Source organism: Hypanus sabinus, chromosome 15, assembly GCF_030144855.1.
Source record: "Hypanus sabinus isolate sHypSab1 chromosome 15, sHypSab1.hap1, whole genome shotgun sequence".
Taxonomy (NCBI): Eukaryota; Metazoa; Chordata; class Chondrichthyes; order Myliobatiformes; family Dasyatidae; genus Hypanus; species Hypanus sabinus.
Genome location: NC_082720.1, coordinates 86,607,081 through 86,633,836, shown reverse-complemented (window position 1 = coordinate 86,633,836; position 26,756 = coordinate 86,607,081). Strand labels below are relative to the sequence as shown.

Genomic DNA, 26,756 nt, shown 5'->3' with positions numbered 1-26,756 from the left:
CATCAATGGCAGTGCATTCTACGCACCCACCACTCTGTGTGTGAAAAACTTAGCCCTGACATCCCCCTTGTACCTACTTCCAAGCACCTTAAAGCTCTATCCCCTCGTGTTAGCAATTTCAGCCCTGGGAAAAAGCCTTTGGCTATCCACACGATCAATGCCTCATCATCTTGTACACCATCATCTCAGCCAAGCTCAGTTGAAAAGGCCAGCTTACACTTACCCTGTCTATACCCCTCACAGTTTTCTGTACTTCCAGCCACTGTGTGTTCTCCCCACTAACACATGGGTTTCCTCCGGGTGCTGTGCTTTCTTCCCACATTCTCAAGATCAGAATCAGAATCGGAATCAGGCTTATTATCACTGGCATCTGATGTGAAATTTGTTAATTTGGCAGCAGCAGTTCAATGCAGTACATAATCTAGCAGAGAGAAAAAAATAATGATAAACAAGTAAATAAACTACGTATATTGAATAGATTTTAAAAATGTGCAAAAACAGAAATGCTGTAACTGGGCAGCGCAGTTATGTTGGACCCAAAGGGCCTGATACCAGTCGCTAAATCTAAAATCTGTTAAATCACCCCTCACTCTCCTACACCCCAGGGAATAAAGCCCTCGATCTTTCCCTATAACTCAAGTCTTCAAGAGCTGGCAACATCCTTGTCAATTTTCTCTGTACTATTTCAATCTTATTGGTATCTTTCCTGTTGGTAAGTGACCAGAACGGCACACAAAACCCCAATTTAGTGTGCAGGATCTTGAAGCGTACATCCACAGATCTTTAAAGGGAGCAGCTCAGGCTTATTATGCTTAATCCGCCATGGCAGCGCTACAGAGCGATATATAAAATTACTATGAATTACAAAATAAATAAGGCAAAAATAAATAAGTTCATGGATAGTTCAGAAATCTGATAACGGAGGGGAAGAGACTATCCCTGGACCACTGAGTGTGGGTCTTCAGACTCCTGTTCCTCCTCCCTGACGGTCATAATGAGAAGAGGGGATTGCCCAGATAAACCTCGAAGATCCTTGTCTTCAGCTTCCAGGGATCTATGCTCAAATTTTCTGCCTCTCTACCTCACTTATAAATTCTTGTTAAAATCAGAACAAGCCTTTGGTCACCAGCTTAAATATCTCCTCGCAGGGCTCAGCCCCAGTGTTTGCTTGGCGGTAACAAGAAGAGCGCCAATAAGGTGGTTGAAAAACACACACAGGGTGTTGTCCCTTCACTATCCAAGGCTGAGAATATCAGAGCAAGAAGGTTACCCTAGTTGGACATCAGCTTTGGTTCAGCACACAGTTCTGGTCACCACACTACAGGAGATGAGGTTGACTAGAGGGGATGCAGAGGAGTTTTACAAGGATCTAATCAAGTCTGGAAAGAGGAAAGATTGGAGAGGCTGGGATTATTTGGAACTGAGAGGGCTGAGGCAAGACCTAATGGAGTAGTGTAAAATTACGAGGGCACAGGTGGAGAGAATTGGCAGATACGGGTGGAGAAATGGCAGCTGAAGTTTAATGTGAGGTGTTGCACTTCAATAGCAAAGGGACCTTGAGGTCCAAGTCCACAGCTTGCTGAATGTGGCCATAGAAGTTGAGAGGGTGATAAAGAAAGCACATGACATGCTTGTCTTCCTTAGTGCGAGGTGGGGGCATTGCTTATAAGAGTCAGGAGGTGATGTTATGGCCAAACTTTGGGTGGGCTTTCACATGGAGTATTGTGTGCAATTCTGGTCACCCCATTTACAGGAAGGATGTCAAGGCTTGGAAAGGCTGAAGAAGGCATTTATCAGGATGCTGCCTGGATTGTGTATAGTTCTGCCGTCCCACTATAGGAAGGATGTCGAGGCTTGGAGAGGCTGAAGAAGATATTTACCAGGATGTTGCCTGGATTAGAGGGCATGTGAGGGGTTGGATAAACTTGGTTTCTCTGGAGTGGTGAGGCTGGGTGGAGATCTGACAGAGGTCTAAGATACCGTGGAAAGCTGCTCGTGCATAGTGTTCCGATCGGATCATTACACAGTATACTGAGGTAGAACAATAACGATGCAGAATGAAGTGTTCAGGATGGTGCAGGAACATAGCAGTTGGCGTAACGCTGTACAGTGCAACGGCTGTAAGATTGAGGATCAATTCCTGTGGCTGTCTGTCAGGAGTTTGTCTGTTCTCCCTATGACTGTGTGGATTTCCTCTCACAGTCCAGAAGCAAATGGTTAGGCTGAGTAGAATGTGGGCATGCTATGTTGGTGTCAGAAGTGTGGCAACATTTGTGGACTGTCCTGCCCCGCCCCCCCCCCCCACCGCATATCCTCAGCACAACTGATGCACTTCGCTGTATGTTTCAGTGTTTTGATGTGCACGTGACAAATAGAGATCACCTTTAAAGAGTAAAAATTACCGAAAAAGTGCAGTTCGGGTAAACCTAGGGTGCAAGATCATAATCAGGTAAATTGTGGAGCCAAGAGGTCCATTCAAGAGTCTGATGACAGTGGGATAGAGGTTGTCCTTGAGCCTGGTAGCATGTGCTTTCAGGCTTTTGCATCATGATTGATTGTGAAGAGTTTTGTTAACTTGGTTTAGCACCATTACATGTACTAAGATAGAGTGAAAAGCTGGTCTTGCACACTGTCCACACAGATCAGATCATTACACAGTGCATTGAGGTAGAACAAGGGAAAACAATAAAAGAATGCAGAATAAAGTGTCACAGTTACGGAGAAAGTGCAGTGCAGGCAGACTTTTAGGTGCAAGGTCATAAAGAGGTAGATTATGAGACTAAGAGTCGATCTTATCGTACAAGAGGTCTGTTCAATATCTGCTAACAGTGGGGTAGAAGCTGTCCTTGGGCCTGGTGGGACGTGCTTTCACTGATAACAGCGGGGTAGAAGCGGGCCTGGTGGGACCTGCTTTCACTGGTAACAGTGGGGTAGAAGCTGTCCTTGGGCCTGGTGGGACGTGCTTTCACTGATAACAGTGGGGTAGAAGCTGTCCTTGGGCCTGGTGGGACAGGCTTTCACTGATAACAGCGGGGTAGAAGCTGTCCTTGAGCCTGATGGGACGTGCTTTCACTGATAACAGTGGGGTAGAAGTTGTCCTTGGGCCTGGTGGGACGTGCTTTCACTGGTAACAGCAGGGTAGAAGCTGTCCTTGGGCCTGGTGGGACCTGCTTTCACTGATAACAGTGGGGTAGAAGCTGTCCTTGGGCCTGGTGGGACGTGCTTTCACTGATAACAGTGGGGTAGAAACTGTCCTTGGGCCTGGTGGGACGTGCTTTCACTGATAACAGTGGGGTAGAAGCTGTCCTTGGGCCTGGTGGGATGTGTTTTCACTGATAACAGTGGGGTAGAAGCTGACCTTGGGCCTGGTGGGACGTGCTGTCACTGATAACAGTGGGGTAGAAGCTGTCCTTGGGCCTGGTGGGACGTGCTTTCACTGATAACAGTGGGTAGAAGCTGTCCTTGGGCCTGGTGGGACGTGCTTTCACTGATAACAGTGGGTAGAAGCTGTCCTTGGGCCTGGTGGGACGTGCTTTCACATAACAGTGGGGTAGAAGCTGTCCTTGGGCCTGGTGGGACGTGCTTTCACTGATAACAGTGGGGTAGAAGCTGTCCTTGGGCCTGGTGGGACGTGCTTTCACTGATAACAGTGGAGTAGAAGCTGTCCTTGGGCCTGGTGGGATGTGCTTTCACTGATAACAGTGTAGAAGCTGTCCTTGGGCCTGGTGGGACGTGCTTTCACTGATAACAGTGGGGGTAGAAGCTGTCCTTGGGCCTGGTGGGATGTGCTTTCACTGATAACAGTGGGGTAAAAGCTGTCCTTGGGCCTGGTGGGACGTGCTTTCACTGATAACAGTGGGGTAAAAGCTGTCCTTGGGCCTGGTGGGACGTGCTTTCACTGATAACAGTGGGTAGAAGCTGTCCTTGGGCCTGGTGGGACGTGCTTTCACTGATAACAGTGGGTAGAAGCTGTCCTTGGGCCTGGTGGGACGTGCTTTCACTGATAACAGTGGGGTAGAAGCTGTCCTTGGGCCTGGTGGGACGTGCTCTCACTGTTAACAGTGGGGTAGAAGCTGTCCTTGGGCCTGGTGGGACGTGCTTTCCCTGATAACAGTGGGGTAGAAGCTGTCCTTGGGCCTGGTGGGACGTGCTTTCGCTGATAACAGTGGGGTAGAAGCTGTCCTTGGGCCTGGTGGGATGTGCTTTCACTGGTAACAGTGGGGTAGAAGCTGTCCTTGGGCCTGGTGGGACGTGCTTTCACTGATAACAGTGGGGTAGAAGCTGTCCTTGGGCCTGGTGGGACGTGCTTTCACTGATAACAGTGGGGCTTTCAGGCTTTAGAATTTTCTGTCTGATTATGCTGGTTGGTTTATTGAGGCAGTGAGAAGTTCAAAAGGGGAGGCTGGTTCTTGTGGTGTCCATAGAACAGGTCTTTGCTCTGCTTGTGAATGGATTTAGGAGTTCTAACGTCTTCTTTCCTTCTCCCAGCAGGGTTGGACATCTCCAGTGACTCCACCCTGGAAGGCCACCCTTATTCGGAGTTCAAGCATCCCCAGGACCTACCTGGAGACCATCCAGCCAGACCGGGCAAGCGATACTACCCCGCAGAGTCCCCAAACGCCCTCCTACTCACCGTCGCCCAACAGCTGTACCCCGCCCACTGAGCAAGCGCCTGGCTCGAGCGAGGGCCAGCGACTGAAGGACCTGCTGGCCAAGAACGTGGTTAGCGCCGCCCGCCGCAAGAAGCTGAGCAGATCGGCCACCTCCCCCGGCAGCCCCTCGGAGATTCTTTCCCCCTTCAGCCCTCGCAGTGACTGCTTCTCGCCCCTCACCACCCCACCCTCACCCAGCTCCCCTTCCCCTGTCACTCACGTCCGCTCCCCGCTCAGGCTCTACCGTCGCTCCCTGACCGATTCTGAGTTTTCACTGGGGTCAGACGGCTCTGGACCCCGGTCCCCTAGCTACCACAACTTCTGCCCCAGGGGGTGGACAGGGAGCAGGGTGAGGCAGAGTGAGCAGTGATTAAAACACTGCCCCCAGCCCCTGGAGAGATAGAGGAGCACGGTGGGGCGGAATAGATGGCCAAGGGATTGGCTTACATGGGCTGCTGACAGCAGCCTGCCAGGATCCTCTATCCTGGGCTAGTCTTTCACGTTGTCTCCTATTTTCTCCTTCCTCTCCCAGGGATGAGGTCTTGAGAGCTTCTGTTGGCATTTCTGTAGCACTGGGTTACTGGATGGGGGTTGCTAGCCTCTTGCCCAACCTTCCTCCTTTCACAGCCGGGCTTGGGACCATCGGAGTTCCAAAGGAATGGGATCTGACACCAAACCAGGCCACGTTAGAGGGTACTCAAGTGTCCACGGAGGAAATCAGGCGTGTTTTAAATGTCTGTGATCATCCATTACAGGGCAGAGAGCAGGAGATCTGAATGGCAGAGTGAGTGAAGAGGGAGGATGCTGAAGGTGGGCTAATCCCATCTGAACTTCCCTAAGGAGGGTCGATGAAAACGAGAAGGGAACCATTGGATTTGGATTATTAGTCATGTCAGTGAAAAGCTTGTCTTTAGCATTCTGTTTATATGGATCATACAGATAGGGTGGGTGATACAGAGAGTTGGTGGGTGCCTGGAATGTGCTGCCTAGGGTGGTGGTCGAGGTCGAAACATTAGGAGCTTTTAAGAGACGATTAGATGGGTACATGGATGTGAGGAAAGTGGAAGGATGTGGACATTGTGTAGGCAGAGGGGATTAGTTTATTTACTAATTTAAGTGGTTCAGCACAACATGAGGGCTGGACCGCCTGTTCCTGCTCTTGTTCTATGTGTCTGGTGTTCTAGATCAGATCATGACAGTACATTGAGGTAGAACAAGGGAAAAGAGTGACAGAATGCAGAATAGAGTGTTACAGTTACAGAGAGCGTGCAGTGCAGGCAGACAATAATGTGCAAAGTAGATTTTGAGCTGCAGTCCATCTTGTGCACTGTAATTGATATAGATTTATTATTGTCAGGTGCTGAGACACAGAGAACAGGGCAGACTCTTCGGCTCACAAGGTTGTGGTTCGGTTAGTTAAGCTCACCACCCCTTCTGGGACACGGGCTGCCGACAGCAGCTCGACTGTGTCCCCTGCCCTGGGTCAGTCCTTCGCGTTGTCCCCAGGTGTAGCCCATCTTCTCCTTGCACTCATAGGGATGCAGTCTTCAGAGCTCCTGCTGTTGTTTCTGGTTTTCCAGAATGGGATTATTATCCCTAAGTCCAAACCTTCTCCTTTCACTGGCAGGCTTGGGACTGCCCACGGCAGAGTTTCACAATGCCGTGCCAACCTTTCAACCTACGTGCCTACCATGAGCAAACCAATTCTGAATCTACACCATAAAGTTTCCCTGGCCCCCATTCCTCCTGACTGTCTGAACGGGGAAACTTATAAAACGCCTGATTAAAATCCATCTGCACCACCTCCAGTGCTCTACCTTCATCAACGTGCTTTATCACATCCTCACAGAATTCAGGCAGGTTCGCGAGGCAAGATCTGCCCCTCACAAAGCCAAGCCGTCTATCCCGAACCAGACAATGCTTCTCCAAATGCTCGTAAATCCTGCCTCTAAGAATTCACTCCAATAGTTTGCCCGCCACTGAAGTAAGACTCACTGGTCTATAACTCCCTGCGTTATCCCTACTTCCCTTCTTGAACAGAGGAATAACATTTGACATCCACCGATCATCTGGTACGACTCCTGTGCTTGTCATGTGTCCTGCTCATACAGATCAGATCATTACACAGTGCACTGAGGCAGAACGAGGGAAAACAATAACAGAATGCAGAATAAAGTGTCACAGTTACAGAGAGAGTGAGTGAGGGCAGGCTGACAATAACGTGCATGCACACTGGGAGAGGCAGGAAACACTCAGCAGCTTCTGTGGAGAGGGAAAGCATTTTCAGGTGGATTAAATTCTGACCATGTCATAGAAACATAATTAGGCCATTTAACCTATCGAGTCTGCTTCATCATTCCACTGCAGTTGGTACGTTACCCCTCTCAAGACCATTCTCCTGCCCTATTAGACCCTCTACCACCCCAAGCATTTGCTGCCCCTCCCCCCACTGCCATTTTCTGGAAGGTGCTTTGTGATTTCTTCTCCGGACCCCTCCAACAAAGCCTCACAAATCCACCAAAGATGCCAGGGATGAAGGCAGCAGATGCATTAGAAAATCCCCCCCAGCCCCCCACAGTATCAGTTTCATAAGATCATAAGACATAGGAGCAGAATGAGGCCATTCCACCACGGCTGGTTTATTATCCCTCTCAACCTCATTCTCCTGCCTTCTCCATGTAGCCTGTGTACCTTGACTAATCAGCCTCCGCTTTGAATATATTCAACGACTTGGCCACCACAACTGCCTGTGGCAACAAATTCCACAGATTCACCTCCAGGTCCCGGACTGTCCTGGCTTGGAAGTGCATTACTCTCCCTTCCTCGTTGCTGAGCCTAAATCATGGAGCTCCCTCCCCATTAGCATGTGGGGGGGTGTAGGCACCTTCCTCAGAATGACCATATTGGTTCAAGATGGCGGCTCACCTCCCCTGCCCCACCCACCTCTGCAACAGTTATGGGTGAGGAATTACGATTAGTGATTCCTGATACTCAGAAAAAGGCACAGAAGTACCTTGTACTAAAGTTCACCGGCTCTATTTTACCTTGGACCCCAATCACTAATTCTGGAGGAACGTTCTCTTTAGGGTTTTCATTAAGCTCTTGCCTTACTGACCATCAGTAAGCCACTGTCCATTTTCCCAATGCTCCATCTCATGACCACACCCTCCTCCGGCTCTCCTACCATCACTCCCCTCGCCTGCCTTTGGCCACTGCGCTGCATCCCACTAGCCTAACAAATTGCTTTATTACATAGAAAGGTACAATGTTGTGCCAATCTTTTAACCTATTCCAAGATGACTCCTCTGCAACAAGGTGATGGATCTTCTTTGTCTGAAGGACTCCCTTATGACCTGACAGGTAGACGCCCAGGATTAAATTCAGTTGAAATCCTTTGGAGAAAGGGCCCGTTTTGGGGAATCTTGGCTGCACAGCTATGAAGAGGTTTCTCACATTACTGGAGACACAAGAGATGGCAGATGCTGGGATCTGGAGCGGTGAATGTGGAGGAATTCAGCTGACTCTGTCATGATGATCCCAAAGCTGGCAGAAAAGCAGGAGGGTTGGGCATGTGGTTAGCAAACCAATCCCATAAAAACCCAGAGCTACGGAAACGCCAGCAGAAGCTCCAAAGACATCATTCCTGGGAGAGGAAGAAAACGCCAAGAAGATGGACTAACCTGGAGTCAACATTGAAGACTGTTCCAGGACGGAGGATTCTGGAGAGCTGCTGTCAATGGCCTATGCTCACATATGATGGGCTTAGAAGGAGTAGGAGGAGGAGGAACTCAGCGGGTCGAGCAGCATTGGTGGGAGGAAAGGAATTTTCGACCTTTCAAGTCAAACCCCTACAGGGTTCTGCAATTGCCTTGTGGAGTGGTGTGATCACAGCAGAAGGTCCCGTAATGTTTGCTCTTTGTGAGTGTTTATTGACAGATTCCTCTCCGTACCAATCAAAGGTTTAAAGCAGGGAGTTCTCAATTTTTTTTTATGCCTTGGACCTCTACCATTAACTGAAGGAACCCCTGGCTTAGAGGGATATAACCCATTTGCTGGCAAATAGGACTACCTGAGGTTGACATCTCGGTTTTCTTTTAAGAGACAGCAAGCTGTTAACCTGAGCCAGGCAATTTACCCGAGTTCAGCCCATGTATCTCTACAGCAGGGGTTCACACCCTGGTGCCCACAGACCCCTCGGTTAATGGCAGGAGTCCATGGCATGAAACAATGTTGGAAACACCCACTCTAAACCTTTCCTATCTATGTACCCTTCCAAACTTGTACCCATCTCTACCACTTCCTCTGGCCACTCATCCCGTCTACCCACCACCCTCTGAGTAAAAAAAGTTCAAATTTAAAGTCGAGTTTATTGTACTGTGCTCAAGTACAAGACTGGTACAGAAGCACATCAGTTAACTTAACACTTGACAGCACCTGCAGTCGGGGTTCAACTCCCCCTGCTGTCTGTACGTTCTCCTTGTGACCGTGTGGGTTTCCTCCAGGTGCTCTGGTTTCCTCCCACAGTCCAAAGATGTATGGATGGGTCAGGGTTAGTGAATTGTGGGCGTGCTATCTTAGTGCCAAGTGGCGACCTTTGCTGGTTGTTGATGCAAACAATGCATTTCACTGTAAGTTTTGATGTAAATGTGACAAATAAAGCTAATCTTTAATCTTTAACCAAAGGTACAAAACATGGGTTGCAAACCATTTGATGCACATCTGAATCCAGGCAAACGGCAAAGTGTCACAGTGGCTAGTGTTTCTACAACATCCCACCAGTGATCCAGGTTCAGTCCTGGCCTCTGGCGCGCTGTGTGAGTGTGTTTGTGTCCATATGCCACTGTGAGTGAGTGTGAGTGTGGGTGTGTCCATGTGTGAGAGTGGGGTCTGCATGTTCTCTCTGTGACCTGGTGTGTTTCCCCTGGGTGCTGCAGTTTTCTCCCACATCCTAAAGATTAGTGAATATGCTACTGGAATTGGAATTGGTTTATTATTGTCTCGTACTGAGATACCGTAAACTGTTCATACAGCTCAGATCATTACACTATGCATTGAGGTAGAACAAGGGAAAACAATAACCGAATGCAGAATAAAGTGTTACAGCTACAGGGAAAGTGCAGTGCAGACAGACAACAATATGCAAGATCATAAGGTACTGTATATTGTTAGGTCAAGAGATAACCTTATATTCAAGTCTGATAACAGTGGGGTAGAAGCTGTCCTTGGGCCTGGTGGGACGTGCTTTCACTGATAACAGTGGGGTAGAAACTGTCCTTGGGCCTGGTGGGACGTGCTTTCACTGATAACAGTGGGGTAGAAGCTGTCCTTGGGCCTGGTGGGACGTGCTTTCACTGATAACAGTGGGGTAGAAGCTGTCCTTGGGCCTGGTGGGACGGGCTCTCACTGATAACAGTGGGGTAGAAGCTGTCCTTGGGCCTGGTGGGACGTGCTCTCACTGATAACAGTGGGGTAGAAGCTGTCCTTGGGCCTGGTGGGACGTGCTTTCACTGATAACAGTGGGGTAGAAGCTGCTCTTAGGCCTGGTGGGATGTGCTTTCACTGATAACAGTGGGGTAGAAGCTGTCCTTGGGCCTGGTGGGACATGCTTTCACTGATAACAGTGGGGTAGAAGCTGTCCTTGGGCCTGGTGGGACGTGCTTTCACTGATAACAGTGGGGTAGAAGCTGTCCTTGGGCTGGTGGGACATGCTCTCACTGATAACAGTGGGGTAGAAGCTGTCCTTGGGCCTGGTGGGACGTGTTTTCACTGATAACAGTGGGGTAGAAGCTGTCCTTGGGCTTGGTGGGACGTGCTTTCAGTGATAACAGTGGGGTAGAAGCTGTCCTTGGGCCTGGTGGGACGTGCTTTCACTGATAACAGTGGGGTAGAAGCTGTCCTTGGGCCTGGTGGGACGTGCTTTCATTGATAACAGTGGGGTAGAAGCTGTCCTTGGGCCTGGTGGGACGTGCTTTCACTGATAACAGTGGGGTAGAAGCTGTCCTTGGGCCTGGTGGGACGTGCTTTCACTGATAACAGTGGGGTAGAAGCTGTCCTTGGGCCTGGTGGGATGTGCTTTCACTGATAACAGTGGGGTAGAAGCTGTCCTTGGGCCTGGTGGGACGTGCTTTCACTGATAACAGTGGGGTAGAAGCTGCCCTTGTGCCTGGTGGGACGTGCTTTCACTGATAACAGTGGGGTAGAAGCTGTCCTTGGGCCTGGTGGGACGTGCTTTCAGGCTTTTGTATCTTCTGCCTGATGGGAGTGGGGGAGAAGAGAGAACCAAGAGGCAAAATAAATCAAAAAGGAGTCAGTGACAAATGAGTGAGAATGGGTAAGAAAACTACACGGGAAAGAGAGGAGAATGGGATTGTTGGGTGTTAGTATGGTTTGAAAGGACTGCAAGTAATGTAGACCAAAACTGGTTTTAATTTATAATTTCTCTAAGGACTGAATTCTAACATGATTGATTCCAGGCTACGCTTTGTGATTGTCGGTACTGAGTGGAATCTAGTATCAATGGTCTAAAACAGGCCCTCATGGTAGTACAGCAGTTAGCGCAACGCTATTACCATGTGGGGCATATCAGAGTTCAGAGTTCAATTCCAGCGTCCTCTGTGAGGAGTCTGTACGTTCTCCTCATGACTGTGGGTTTCCTCCAAGTGCTCCAGTTTCCTCCCTCAATCCAGAGGAGTACCAGTTAGTAGGTTAATTGGTCATTGTGAATTGTCCTGTGATTAGGCGGGGGTTAAATTGCTGGCTTGCTTGGCAGGGTGGCTCGTTGGCCACACTGCATCTCTAAATAAAAGTGTGCACCTGAAGACATATTAAACAAGCAAGCAAAGGGCAAAACCTGTTCTTCTTAACAAGCACTCCAATGTTAGATTTAACCATTCTGAAATCCACTTTTTTTAACTCGTCACCACACAATGTACACCTTTAATCCTGCTTTCTCCATTTGAGATGTAACATGTACACTTACCACATCAGTCATTCCTGTCTATGCACCTTACTGTCTAGCAGATTTGGAATTATAAAAGATTGCAATCATTTTTATATGTAAATGAAATGCTCTAGTATATATATAAACTTATGGATGTGAACTGGTTCAATGTGGTCTAAATTTCTTCCTGTGATGTTTCAAAGTAATTCCCAGTTAATCACAACAACACGAATGAATCTGCAGATGCTGGAAATAAATACACAAAATGCTGGCAGAACTCAGCAGGCCAGACAGCATCTATGGGAGGAGGTAATGACAACGTTTCGGGCCGAAACCCTTCATCAGGAGTGAAGTAACATGGGATGGTCGAGGGGGGATAATTAGTGGGCGGAGGGGTGAAGTAGAGAGCTGGGAAGTGATAGGCTGAAGGGAAATGGGCTGGGGGAAGGTGGAGAATTAGGGGAAATAAAAGAGAAAGAAAGGTAGGGCTGGGGGGAGATTATAGTGAGGGGGGGGAAGAGAAAGAGAACCAGACTGAAATAATAGATAGGGATGGGGGTAAGGGGGGGGTGGGCAGGGGTATCAACGGAGGTCTGTGAGTTGAATGTTCATGCCGGCAGGTAGGAGGCTACCCAAGCGGGAGATAAGGTATTGCTCCATCGACCTGCACGCGGCCTCAACTGATTTCACATCTCCCCGGATGCAGCTTTGATCGCAATCTCAAAAGGACTAGAATGTAATGAGCGTTTTTCTGTGGGTGGCATAGTTAGCACAATGCTTTACAGTACAGGCAGCCTGGGTTCAATCCCCACCGCTGCCTGTAAGGAATTTGTACGTTCTCCGGGTGCTCCAGTTCCCTTCCACAGTCCAAAGACATACTGGTTGGTAAGTTAATTGGTCATAGTAAATTGTCCCATGGTTAGGTGAGGGTTAAATTTGGAGTGCTGGGTGGCACGGTTTGAAGAGCCAGAGGGGGCCTTTCCACGTTGTATCTCAACAAGTACAGTGCCTATAAAAAGTATTTGTCCCCCTTAGAAGTTTTCATGTTTTATTGTTTTACAAAATTGAATCACAGTGGATTTCATTATTTTGTGTTTATATTTGTAATTAATTTAGATCACTTTGTAGAATCTGTTTTAACTTTGACATGAAAGAGTCTTTTCCTGCTGATCAGTGTCAGAAAAGCCAAATTAAATCCACTGTGATTCAATGTTGTAAAACAATAAAACATGAAAACTTCCAAGGGGGAAATTAATGCTTTTTATAGGCACTGTAAATAATAAATAAATAAAACAAGGATTTAATGCTGAGGCTTTATAAGGCATTGGTCAGACTGCATTTGGAGTACTGAGAGCAGTTTGAGACAACTATCAAAGAAAAGGTGTGCTGGAATTGGAAAGGGTCCAGAGGAGATTCACGAGAATGACCTCATGGATAAAAGGATGAATATATGAGGAGCGTTTGATGGCTCTGGGCTTATACTCACTGGAGTGAGTGAGGATCTTATACAAACCTGTCGAATATTGAAAGGCCTCGATAGAGTGGATGTGGTGAGGATGTTTCCTATAGCACGGGATTCCAGGGCCAGAGGGGACAGTTTTAGAGTAGACAGATGCACATTTAGGACAGAGATAAAGAGGAATTTCTTTAGCCAGAGGGTGGTAAATCTGTGGAATTCATTGCCACAGGTTGCTATGGAGGTCAAGTCATTGTGGAATTTGATAGGTTCTTGACTTGTTAGGGTGTCATTCTTCTGAACACCAGTGAGTACAGGCCCAGAGTCATCAAATCAGGAATGAAACGTCCAAAGCATTGACTGTTTCTTACTCTCTGTAGATGCTGTCTGACCTGCTGAGTTCCTCCAGTATTCTGTGTGTTGCTCTGGATTTCCAACATCTGCAGAATCTCTTGTTATTCACATTCACATTCCTGGCTGTAAGAGCAGGACTGGGAATCCTGTGGTGAATATCTCCCTTCCTCCCCAAAGCCTGTGCACCATCTACAGGTTTCAAGCCAGGTGTGTGACAGGACACTCAACACTTGCCTGGGTGAGTATGGCTTCAACAGCCCTCGCAGGCTCAGTGGTGATGCAGCCATCCTGATAGCCACCTCATGCACAACCATTCTCATTCGCAGCACCTTGTACTGTCTATGGGGCGCACACAGCGACCCATTGAGAGTCCTCAGACACCACCATCAAAACCGTGTGCCTTTTAATGTACCTGTCTTGACCACCTCCTTGGGAAACTCGAGCAACATACACCCCACTCTCTCAATGGAAGCTCAATGCACATACACCCCACTCTCTCAATGGAAACTGGATCCACATACACCCCACTCTCTCAATGGAAACTGGATCCACATACACCCCACTCTCTCAATGGAAGCTCAATTCACATACACCCCACTCTCTCAATGGAAACTGGATCCACATACACCCCACTCTCTCAATGGAAGCTCAATTCACATACACCCCACTCTCTCAATGGAAACTGGATCCACATCACCCCACTCTCTCAATGGAAACTGGATCCACATACACCCCACTCTCTCAATGGAAGCTCAATTCACATACACCCCACTCTCTCAATGGAAACTGGATCCACATACACCCCACTGTCTCAATGGAAGCTCAATTCACATACACCCCACTCTCTCAATGGAAACTGGATCCACATCACCCCACTCTCTCAATGGAAACTGGATGCACATACACCCCACTGTCTCAATGGAAGCTCGATCCACATACACCCCACTCTCTCAATGGAAGCTCGGTCCACATCACCCCACTCTCTCAATGGAAACTGGATCCACATACACCCCACTCTCTCAATGGAAGCTCAATTCACATACACCCCACTCTCTCAATGGAAACTGGATCCACATACACCCCACTGTCTCAATGGAAGCTCAATTCACATACACCCCACTCTCTCAATGGAAACTGGATCCACATCACCCCACTCTCTCAATGGAAACTGGATGCACATACACCCCACTGTCTCAATGGAAGCTCGATCCACATACACCCCACTCTCTCAATGGAAGCTCGGTCCACATACACCCCACTCTCTCAATGGAAACTGGATCCACATACACCCCACTCTCTCAATGGAAACTGGATCCACATACACCCCACTGTCTCAATGGAAGCTCAATTCACATACACCCCACTCTCTCAATGGAAACTGGATCCACATACACCCCACTCTCTCAATGGAAACTGGATCCACATACGCCCCACTCTCTCAATGGAAACTGGATCCACATACACCCCACTCTCTCATAGAAACATAGAAAACCCACAGCACAATACAGGCCCTTCAGCCCATAAAGTTATGCTGAACATGTCACTACCTTAGAAAATACTAGGCTTACCTATAGCCCTCTATTTTACTAAGCTCCATGTATTTATTCAAAAGTCTCTTAAAAGACCCTATGTTACCCGCCTCCACCACCGTTGCCGGCAGCCCATTCCACACACTCACCTTTCTCTACGTAAAAAATTTAACCCTGACATCTCCTCTGTACCTATTCCCCAGCACCTTAAATCTGTGTCCTCTTGTGGCAAACATTTCAGCCCTGGGGAAAAAAAACTCTATCCACACGTTCAATGTCTCTCATCATCTTACACACCTCTATCAGGTCACCTCTCATCCTCTATCGCTCCAAGGAGAAAAGGATGAGTTCACTCAGCTTATTCTCATAAGGCATGCTCCCCAATCCAGGCAACATTCTTGTAAATCTCCTCTGCACCCATTCTATGGCTTCCACATCCTTCCTGTAGTGAGGCGACCAGAACTGAGCACAGTACTCCAAGTGGGGTCTGACCAAGGTCCTATAAAGCTGCGACATTACCTCTCGGCTCCTAAACTCAAATCCCCGATTGATGAAGGCCAATGCACCGTATGCCTTCTTAACCACAGAGTCAACCTGCACAGCTGCTTTGAGCGTCCTATGGACTCGGACCCCAAGATCCCTCTGATCCTCCACACTGCCATGAGTCTTACCATTAATACTATATTCTGCCATCATATTTGATCTACCAAAATGAACCACCTCACACTTATCTGGGTCAAATTCCATCTGCCACTTCTTCACCCAGTTTTGCATCCTATCAATGTCCCGTTGTAACCTCTGACAGCCCTCCACACTATCCACAACACCTCCAACCTTAGTGTATTCAGCAAACTTACTAATCCATCCCTCCACTTCTTCATTCAGGTTATTTATAAAAATCATGAAGAGTAAGGGTCCCAGAACAGATCCCTGAGGCACACCTCCATACAGAATATAACCCATTTACAACCAATCTTTGCCTTCTGTGGGCAAGCCAGTTCTCGATCCTCAAAGCAATGTACCCTTGGTTCCCATGCCTCCTTACTTTCTCAATAAGCCTTGTATGGGGTACCTTATCAAATGCCTTGCTGAAATCCATATACACTACATCTACTGCTCTACCTTCATCGACATGTTTAGTCACATCCTCAAAAAATTCAATCAGGCTCGTAAGGCATGACCTGCCCTTGACAAAGCCAAGCTGACTGTTCCTAATCATATTTTACCTCTCCAAATGTTCATAAATCCTGCCTCTCAGGATTTTCTCCATCAACTTACCAGCCACTGAGGTAATACCCACTGGTCTATAATTTCCTGGGCTATCTCTACTCCCTTTCTTGAATAAAGGAACAGCATCTGCAACCCTCCAATCCTCCGGAACCTCTCCTGTCTCCATTGATAATGCAAAGATCATCGCCAGAGGCTCAGCAATCTCCTCCCTCGCCTCCCACAGTGGCCTAGGGCACATTTCATCTGGTCCCAGTGATTTATCCAAATTGATGCTTTCCAAAAGCTCCAGCACATCCCCTATCTTAATATCTACATGCTCAAGATTTTCAGTCCACTGCAAGTCATCACTACCATCACCAAGATCCTTTTCCATAGTGAATACTGAAGTTAAGTATTCATTAAGTACCTCTGCTATTTCCTCTGGTTCCATACACACTTTCCCACTGTCACACTTGATAGGTCCTATTCTTTCATGTCTTATCCTCTTGCTCTTCACATACCTGTAGAATGCCTTGGGTTTTCCTTAATCCTGCCCGCCAAGGCCTTTTCATGGCCCCTTCTGGATCCCCTAATTTCCTTCTTAAACTCCTTCCTGTTAGCCTTATAATCTTCTAGATCTCTAACATTTCCTAGCTCTCTGAACCTTTTGTAAGCTTTTCTTTTCTTCTTAACCAGATTTATTACAGCCTTTGTACACCATGGTTCCTGTACCCTACCATAACTTCCCTATCTCTTTGGAACATACCTATGCAAAAGTCCATACAAATATCTCTGAACATTTGCCACATTTCTTCCATACTTTTCCCTAAGAACATCTGTTCCCAATTTATGCTTCCAATTTCCTGCCTGATAGCCTCATAATTCCCCTTACTCCAATTAAACACTTTTCTAACTTGTCTGTTCCTATCTCTCTCCAATGCTATGGTAAAGGAGATAGAATTATGATCACTACCTCCAAAATGCTGTCCCACTGAGAGACCTGACACCTGACCAGGTTCATTTCCCAATACCAGATCATGTACAGTCTCTCCTCTTGTTGGCTTATCTACATATTGTGTCAAGGAACCTTCCTGAACACATCTAACAAACTTCACCCCATCTAAACCCCTTGTTCTAGGGAGATGCCAATCGATATTTGGGAAATTAAAATCACCCAACCACAACGACCCTGTTATTATTACTCCTTTCCAGAATCTGTCTCCCTATCTGCTCCTTGATGTCCCTGTTACTGTTGGGCAGCATATAAAAACACCCAGTAAAGTTATTGACCCCTTCCTATTCCTAACTTTCACCCACAGAGACTCCGTAGACAATCCCTCCATATCTTCCTCCTTTTCTGCAGCCGTGACACTACCGCTGATGAGCAGTGACACACCCCCACCTCTTTTACCTCCCTCCCCGTCCTTTCTGAAACATCTAAAACCCGGCACATGAAGTGACCAATCCTGTCCCTGGGCCATCCAAGTCTCTGTAATGGCCACCACATCATAGCTCTCAATGGTAGCTCGTTTCACATACACCCCAACTTGTTCAATGGAACAATTCTTCATCAGTTTCTATTGGGGTGCTATGGTACTGTAGCAGTTGTTGCAACACTATTACAGCTCGGGGTGTCGGAGTTTGGAGTTCAGTTCTGATGCTGTCTGTAAGGAGTTTGTGTGTCCTTTTCCATGACTGCCCGGGTTTCCTCCGGGTGCTCTGGTTTCCTCCCACAGTCCCAAAGACGTAGGTTGGTTGGTCATTGTAAACTGTCCTATGATTAGGCTGCGGTTAAATAGGTGGATTGTTGAGCCTGTTCTGCACTGTATCACTAAATAAATAACAGAAATAATTCTCTCCCCTCTCACCCTAATGCTCTGCACTTTGGTAGACAGAATAAAGGCGTTTAATAACAATACGATTCGACAGTGATGTGAAGAAGAGCATCTCTCTACGCACAAGACATCAAACCTCGAAGTGGATGGGCTACAGCAGCAGAAGACCACAAACGTACACTCAATGGTCACTTTATTCGGTACAAATTCCAGTTCCGTTGTCATTCAACCACACACATATATACAGCCAAAAAAAGCAGTGTTCCTCCGGGACAAAGGTACACACGGCACGCAGCACCTATAGCAGAAAGACATAGTTACAAAAATACAACAAAATAGCCCAAGCCCTGAGTTTCATGGCCTGTACATTGATGGTGCATGGGATGTTGGCCTGGAGCCAGGTTTCTGCAAGAAGCCCGCAGCAGTTCCTCATCTCACACCAGTGCAGCTGCAGATGGAAGCAGTCCAGCTTGTCTTCCACCAGCAAACACGGGAGGGGCCCGTCCCCCGCCCAGCGCAGAATTCAATGGCTCACAACAGCTCTGGCAGACATCTCCAAGGCACAGGAGCCTGGTCTGCGCCATAACCGAGGCCCCACCGTCGGTCTCGCCGACACATCAGTGAATCAGACTCACAATATTGTACGTTGGAAATGGCCAACCGCTCACACCTTTTGTTGGGGTGGCACGCCTTCTTCCCCGGGTGGCCCAGCGATGAGCAACCGGCTCCTGGAGTAGGTCTGCTGCACTTCACCAGCAGTGTCTGACAATCGTAAAAAAACCCCTAAAGGATGAAAAATTACACCTTTGCTTCAACGCAGAGACACTCTTACTGGCACAGGAAGTACCTTATAAAGTGGCCGCTGAGCCTATCTCTGTAATTGATTTATTTTGTATATTCATACTCGTGACGTAACGGGCCCTCACTAATCCTTCTCAGGTTTTTAAGGCTATGGCTTCAGCGCCCTTTTCCCTCTGTCAGCTTTACTCTCTATTAACTCAAAGCACCGGACAGCTGCACGCTCACATCGCAGGCGAGAGGCGACAAAGATGTCTTGAACTAAATATATGACTGATGTAGGATGCACAAGAACTTGGAATTGATTAGACCCGCTTCTGGGACTGGGAGAGTCTGAGAGAGGGCAATTAGGACCCACACACATTTCACCGCCTCTGTGGGAACAGGCTGATTTCTGAACGAAAGTTAGAAGGCAACGTAAAGAAGGTTGTTAAAAAGTGGGATTTACTGAAGACCGAAGCTCAGGTAAGAGATGGAAAACTTGTAACTCTTTTGCTCCAGGCGTCACAGAATCTAGAGGAGCAGAGGAACACAGGGGAAGGAACAATTAATTTTTCTAGGAAAGAGATGAACACTTTTGATCGGGCAGAGAATTACTGTCTTTAGTTACATATCGCTATTTTTGTGTTTGTGTTAATAATTCACAGAATAAAATTACTTCCTCTGCCTTTTGTTCCTGATGTGAAGATTGTGCAGTGGCTTAATGCACTGCTATTGAAATTGGTTTATTATTGTCAGGTACACACACAAACAAAATTATGAGGGGTATTGATAGGGCAAATGCAAGCAGATTTTTTCCACTGAGGCTGGATGAGACTAGAGCTAGAGGTCATGGGTTATGGGTGAAAGGTGAAACATTTAAGGGGAGCATGAGGGGGAACTTCTTCACTCCGAGGTTGTTGAGAGTGTGGAGGGAGCTGCCAGCACAAGTGATGGATGTGGATTCAGTGTTAGCATTCGAGAGAAATTTGGATAGGTGCATTGAAGGGAGGGTTATGGTCCAGGTGCAGGTTGACAGAATTAGACAGATTAATAGTTCGCCATGAACTAGATGGGCTGAAGGGTCTGTTTCTGTGCTGCAGTGTTCTATCACTCTATGTAAGAAAGAAAAAAATATTCAAAAGGGAGGATGAGGTAACCGTGACTGACAAGGGAAGTCGAAGACAGCATAAAAGCAAAGGAAAGGGCGTATAACATAGCAAACATTAGTGGGAAGTTAGAGCATTAAAGATCAACAGAAGGCAACTAAAAAAGTCATAAGGACAGAAAAGATGAAAGATGAAGGTAAGCTAGCCAGTAATATAAAAGAGGATACCAGAAGTTTTTATAAAAATATAAAGAATAAAAAAGAGGCAAGAGTTGATATCGGACTGCTGGAAAATGACGCTGGAGAGATAGTAATGAGGGCCAAAGAAATGGTGGAGGAACTTAATAAGTATATAGCTTCAGTCTTCACTGTGGAAGACACTTGCAGTGTGCCATAAGTTTGAGAGTGTCAGAGGGCAGTAGTGAGTGCAGTTGCTAATACTAGGGAGAAGGTTCTTGGGAAACTGAAAAGTCTGGAGGTAGATACGGTCACCTGGACCAGACGGACTACACCCCGGGGTTCTGAAACAGGTGGCTCTTGATTTTGTAGAGGCATTAGCAATGATCTTTCAGAAATCACTGGATTCTGGAATGGTTCCAGAGGACAGGAAAATTGCAAATGTCACACCACTCTTTAAGAAGGGAGGGAGGGAGGCAGAAGAAAGGAAACTACAAGTCAGTTGCTCCAGTTCCCTCTCACAGTTCAAAGGCAAGCGGGGTTAGAAGGTTAATTGGCTCTTTGGGCATTACGGTGCTGTATCTCTAGAATATATACTGTATTTGCAGCCCATTATTGTACCTGCCTGTTAGATCTGGAGATCCTTGCAATGCAGAGGTTCTTCAGAAATCAAGAATGAAGCATAAACTTTGCTGGTTATGACCATTTTTATGAGTGTTATAGAGTCACAAAGTCATAGAGCACTCCATCAGAGAAACAGGCCCTTTGGCCCATCTAGTCTATGCTGAACCATTACTTAGCCTAGTCCCATTGACCAGACCAATCGCTGTGGCTCTCCATACCCCTCCCATCCAGGTATCTAACCAAATTTCTCTTAAATGTTGAAACCGACCCTGGATCCACCACTTCTGCAAGTTGTTCCACACTCTGAGTGAAGAAGCTCCCCCTCACATTCCCCTTAAACATTTCACCTTTCACTCATAACCCATGACTCTAGTTCTAATCTCAGTCAACCTCCGTGGAAAAAGCCTGCTTACATTTACCCTCATATATCCAGACATCCCACCTGCAAAAACTCATTTCAGGGAGGTAGCACCACCACCCCCGCCACCCCATATCCACCCCCACCCCATGTATGTATATAGGACATTTGATTATAAAAGAACACAACAATTTATTTGATCACATATTGAAACTATTTACACACACACACACACACACACATATATTCCTTGTTGAGTATTTTGTTGGCAGTCTCATTGCTAATATCTAAATATTAATGCAAATAGCTTTCTATTTCTTTTGCAAACTTTCCCTGTACTGTGATGTGACTTGCTCGGCAGATTTGAGCATTTTGCCGGAAGTCTCAACCTCACAGCAGTCTGCGTCAATGAATTTGTTAATTTTGAAGACATCAGATTCATAAGTGTTTTGTGAGACAGCTAACTTCTGAACTGTGTCTTGATGTGACGCACCATGCTGAATGCCCTTTCTGCATCACAGTTAGAATTTGGCAGCACCAAAAGCTGCTTCATCAACTGGCAGAGCTCTTTGAATCTCAAATGCCCTGTGCTCACAGATTTTACTTTGGACAGCTTCCCCCAGAACTCATCAACTGGCAAACTTTTGTAGTTTGGCACCAGTCCTTCAAGGTTAGTTGAGACATAATCCAGGACTTCCAAGTGGAGCTATTCTCTTGCACCTGCCTTGATCACATTTGGAGATCTCTCTGCCAAATCTGCTCTGGATTCACCTCATCATTGGCTCTGTATTGACCACTGACAGATTTTTCAAGATTTGGTGTCTCATTGGGAACTTCTGCAAGATTTTTTTAAAGCTCCTGACATAGAATACTTTGACATCTTTGAAGAACCACTTTGTCTTGTAAGGGGGGATCTCTTGTGCTTCCTCTCTTAGCAACTGCCCCCTTGCCAGGTACCCAGTAAAAAGCTCTTCATCTGGGCGATGAATTTCAGGGTTGCTCACATCGATCTCCTGAACGTTCTGTTCTCTCAGTACCTTTGGCTCAACAAATCTGCTTGCTATGTCGTGCAGGAGCTCTTCCACACTCTGACCCAACTTGAAGAGGATAGGTGCCTCGTTTAGAAAAATCAAATTGAATTTGTCAAAACGTTGTGTGACATTATGGAGAAAGCATGTGTATATTTTCATTTTGGGGTCTTTCAGCCTCTTCTGAATATGAGATGGCTTCTAATTCTCACTCTTGGACTCAAACTATGAAATAAAGGCTGGCCATTGGTGTAGCAGATGGACCAAACCTTTTCCTAAAGAAAGCCAGCGTGTAGGACAATGCTTTTGTACTCTCTGCTGGGCAACACTGCAGAACTCCTGAAACTGTGTTAGGTCCTCTCTTCGTTTGGAACTTTTCTCAGAGTAGTAGTAGATGTTAATGAGCAGTTCCTCAGGTGACACTGACAGCTCCTTAGCAGCAGTGCTGGCACAAATGTTGACCAGTTGATGAACAGCCAACGCTGTAAATGTGAGGAGCCTGTGCTTGATAAGACAGAATTGTTTTTGCCAATCATCACATTGCAGTTGTCACTGCTAAATCCTACACAGTTAGACCATTCAAGGCCTTTGTCATACATGGATGATGCAATGCGGTAGGATACGTTTTCAGATTTGGCATCATTGCACACTGGCATGTCTACAAATCCGACTGTTACCTTATCCTGTGTTTCATTATAGTACCTGGATAAAATGGCACATTCCTTCTCACACATGATATTGTTGCTTTCTTCAATCAAAATACTGTACAGCCTTTTTCCTGTCCGGATGAACATGTACAGATCCTCTGAACATTCAGGTTCCAGTGCCACGTCTGGGGTGAAATATGTTTTATACTTTACTTTTTTTGGAACACTCTGCCATGGCACTGCAGGACACTAAACTGAACCGATGGACAATGAAAGAGAGAGAGGTTGACTGTAAAACCCACCCACAGAGAAAACTGATAGGTCTACTTAGCACAAATAAAGACTAATCAGGATGCAGGATTCTCCCTCTCCCTCCCCCTTCTCCCCCTCCCCTCCACCCCCTCTCCCCTCCCCCCTCCACTCTCCTTCCCTCCCTCTCCCCTCTCCCTCTCACTCCCTCTCCCTCTCACTCACTCGCTCTCAAAAAAATCGATTTCCAGGATACGGTACATAATTTGTGGGTGTCAGGGAGCCGCTATCAATATGCGGGAGGCTCCCAGAAGTCCCGGGAGAGGTGGGATGTCTGCGTACCTACACTGTAATATAGGAACAAAGAAGTAATGGTGGTCCCATACGAGAAAGCTCATTCAGATTAGACAGACATTCCAGTGATAACAATTAATAACCAGATTCAGTGATGTGACACCTGCCGCAGAGGAACTTATCAAAAAATTGTTGGTTGTTCAACGTACCCAGTGATGACAGAACTATGCAGGAGAGTTTTTGAAGCGGAAAAGCTTTGCACTGGGCCAGTTCCACTCTCTCATCCTCGGAAGTGTGGGTCCAATGGTTTGAACAAGCGTCACAAACTGGGACCTGATCATTACACAGTGCATTGAGATAGAACAAGTGTTACGTCTTCAGGCAACAATAAATATATGAGTTCAGCAAGGGTTTCTTATAACAAACAACACGTTTATTAAACACAGAAAACAAACCCCCCAAAAGTAAACAAACACTACCGTGACCGGAAACAGCTGCTGAGCAGCAGCCCAAACAGTTCTTAAAGTGATATTGCAAAAACAGTTCTTAAAAGTGGCATTGCCAAAAACAGTTCTTTAAAGTGGTATTGCCAAAAGTTCGATATGCTCATGGTCCATTTTAAAAAGGAGAGACTTTATAGGATGATTTAGGTTCTCTTTCACGTCGCTTGGCTCCGATCCCCGACATCGAACTTCCCACGAAGAATTTACGAAACAGAACGGTTTAAAGGCACTGACCTTTCCTTCTTCACTATCCTCAATCCTTTCTGGTAAACCCAGGGATTAACACAAAGATAGTCAACGAAATCCTTCCAAATAAGGATCAAACAAAGGTTGCCCCCGTTTCACCGTAGAAAGCGATTCTCCTCAATCTTTAACTTCCGAACTTCCAATCTTCACTCTCCACTAATTTTCTTCGAACTAGCAGAATCGTAAAGAACCTGCTGGCAATGACCTTTTAAACTTTAGGCATTAAATAAAAACTTCATCCTTCAACTAAACTGCGTCATCACTTCAAACACGCAGTGGCATGAAGACAACCTGGCAAATCCAGCCACAAACTGCCCCTCCTCACAGGGTGGGGTCTACCTTTTATAACCAAAAAAAACCTGTCACATGATCTCTACTGGCAGGAAAATGACATCATTCCACCATCACAAGACCATCACCTCAAGTCCAGTACAGTTTCAACCCCAGTCACGTGACAAGGGCTCCACTGTCATGTGTCACGAGTACGTAGCACAAGGTAAAACGATAACAGAATGCAGAATAAAGTGTCACAGTTACAGAGAAAGTGCTGTGCAGGTAGACAATAAAGTGCAAGATCATAATGAGGTAGATTGTGAGGTCAAGAATCTGTCACATGTATCAGAATTTTTATAGATGCACCGTAGAAAGCATTCTTCTAGGGTGCATCACAACCTGGTATGAAAGTTGTCCTGTCCAAGACTGGAAGAAGCTGCAGAAGATCGTGAACATAGCCCAGCACACCACACAAACCAATCTTCCATCCTCGGACTCACTTTACACCACACGCTGTCGGAGCAGTGCTGCCAGGATAATCAAGGACACGACCCACCCAGCCAACACACTTCTTGTCCCACTTCCCTCCGGGAGAAGGTTCAGGAGCTTGAAGATTCGTACGGCCAGATTTGGGAACAGCTTCTTCCCAACTGTGATAAGACTGCTGAACAGATCCTGACTCGGATCTGGGCCAACCCTTCCAAATATCCGGACCTGACTTGCACTACCTTACTTTCCCTTTTCTATTTTCTAATTATGATTTATAATTAAAATTTTTATTATACTTACTTCGATTTGTACTTCAGAGAGCGCGAAGCACAGAAACAAATATCACTCTGATGATTTTACACTCCAGTATCAATTGTTTGGTGACAATAAAGTACTAAGTATTAAAATACAGTGAAACACTTTGTGATAGTAGGTGATTTTAACGTTCCACATAGTGACTTGGACTCCCACTCTGTAAAAGGGCTGGATGGAAAAGAGTTTGTCAAATGTGGTCAGGAAAGTTCCTCAATCAGCACATACTAGAGAAAATCTGCAGATGCCGGAAATCCGAGCAACACGCAAAATTCTGGAGGAACTCAGCGGGCCAGGCAGAATCTTGGCAAAAAAAAGTACAGTCGACATATCGGGCTGAAACCCTTTGGCAGGATATAGAAGTCCCAACTGGAGAGAGAGTGAAACTGGATCTCCTATTGGGGAATGAGACAGGACAGGTGACAGAAGTTTGGAAAGGGGAACTCCTTGCACCTGGTGATCATAATGTCATTAGTTCCAAAGTAATTATGGAAAAGGATAGGTCAGGGCCTCAATTTGAGATTCTAACTTGGAGAAAGGCCAATTTTGACGGCATCAGAAAGGATCTGGCAAGTGTGGATTGGTTTAAGTTGTCTTCTGGCGAAGGTGTAAGTGGGAGATGTTCAAAAGTGAAATCTTGAGAATACAGAGTTTGTACTGTATGCTCCTATCAGAATAAAAAGCAAAGACTGTGCAATTCTGGTCATCTACTTACAGAAGAGATGTCAATAAGATTGAAAGAGTACAGAGAAAACTTACAAGAGTGTTGCCAGGGCTTCAGGACCTGGGTCAAAGGGAAAGGTTGAATAGGTTAGGACTTCACTCCTGGGAGCGTAGGAAAATGAGGAGAGATTTGATAGAGGTATATGAGGGATATTGATAGGGTAGACTTTTCCCCTTGAGGTTTGGAGAGACTAGATCTAGAGGTCATGGGTTAAGGGTGAAAGGTGAAATGTTTAAAATGAACATGAGGGGGAACATCTTCACTCAGAGGGTGGTGAGAGTGTGGAATGAGCTGCCAGTGGAGGTGGTGGATGTGGGTTTGATTTCAACATTTAAGAGAAATTAGGACAGATACACAGATGGGAAGGGTATGGATGGCTAAGGTCCAAGTACAGGTTGTTGGAACCAGGCAGATTAATGGTTTGGCACTGACTATATGGGCTGTTTCTGTCCTGTAGAATTCAATGACTCGATGACTCTACAGAATCAGTTATATTGCAATTACTAAAAGTTTCACTGAACTTTTAAATGTATAAACATTATATTAAAATACCGGCGAGCATAGAAAAAGTTAAAAATATAACGATTTTACACTCTTTTCCAACATGTGTATCACTTCTTCTGGCAGGTCATTCCATAAACCCACAACTCTCTGAGTGGCAACAGGACCTCTTTAAATGCAGACAACACAAGAGGCTGCAGATGCTGGTGTCTGGGGCATCAAACAATCTGCTCAGTGGGCCAAACAGCTTTTCTGGGTGGAAGGGAATTGTCCATGTTTGGGTTAACTATTCCTCTTTGCATCTCTATAAAATCCTGGTTACACCAGACTTGGAGTAAGTGAGTTCAGTTCTGGTCACCTCATCATAGGAAGGATGTGGAAGCTTTAGAGAGGGTGCAGAGGAGATTTATCGGGATTCTGCCTGGATTAGAGAGCATGTCTTATGGTTGAGCAAGCTAGGGTTTTTCTTTT

At 46.4% G+C, this 26,756-nt stretch overlaps 2 protein-coding genes across 3 annotated transcripts in view; both read left to right on the top strand.

Moving 5' to 3' along the window:
- Positions 1-11,757, top strand: part of LOC132405668 (synaptopodin) — a 137,627-nt gene extending 125,870 nt beyond the window's left edge. The window contains exon 4 of one of the 2 annotated variants that reach the window (XM_059990671.1): positions 4,492-11,757. In XM_059990671.1, coding sequence (XP_059846654.1) covers positions 4,492-5,022 — 531 coding nt within the window. In that variant the 3' untranslated portion in view covers positions 5,023-11,757. Of the gene's footprint in view, positions 1-4,488 lie in introns of both variants that reach the window. The other variant, XM_059990670.1, reaches the window with a different exon arrangement.
- A 1,760-nt stretch (positions 11,758-13,517) lies between these two features.
- Positions 13,518-26,756, top strand: part of LOC132405671 (myozenin-2) — a 58,436-nt gene continuing 45,197 nt past the window's right edge. The window contains exon 1 of the mRNA XM_059990673.1: positions 13,518-13,640. The gene's annotated coding sequence lies outside the window, so the exon portion shown is untranslated. The remainder of the gene's footprint in view (positions 13,641-26,756) is intronic.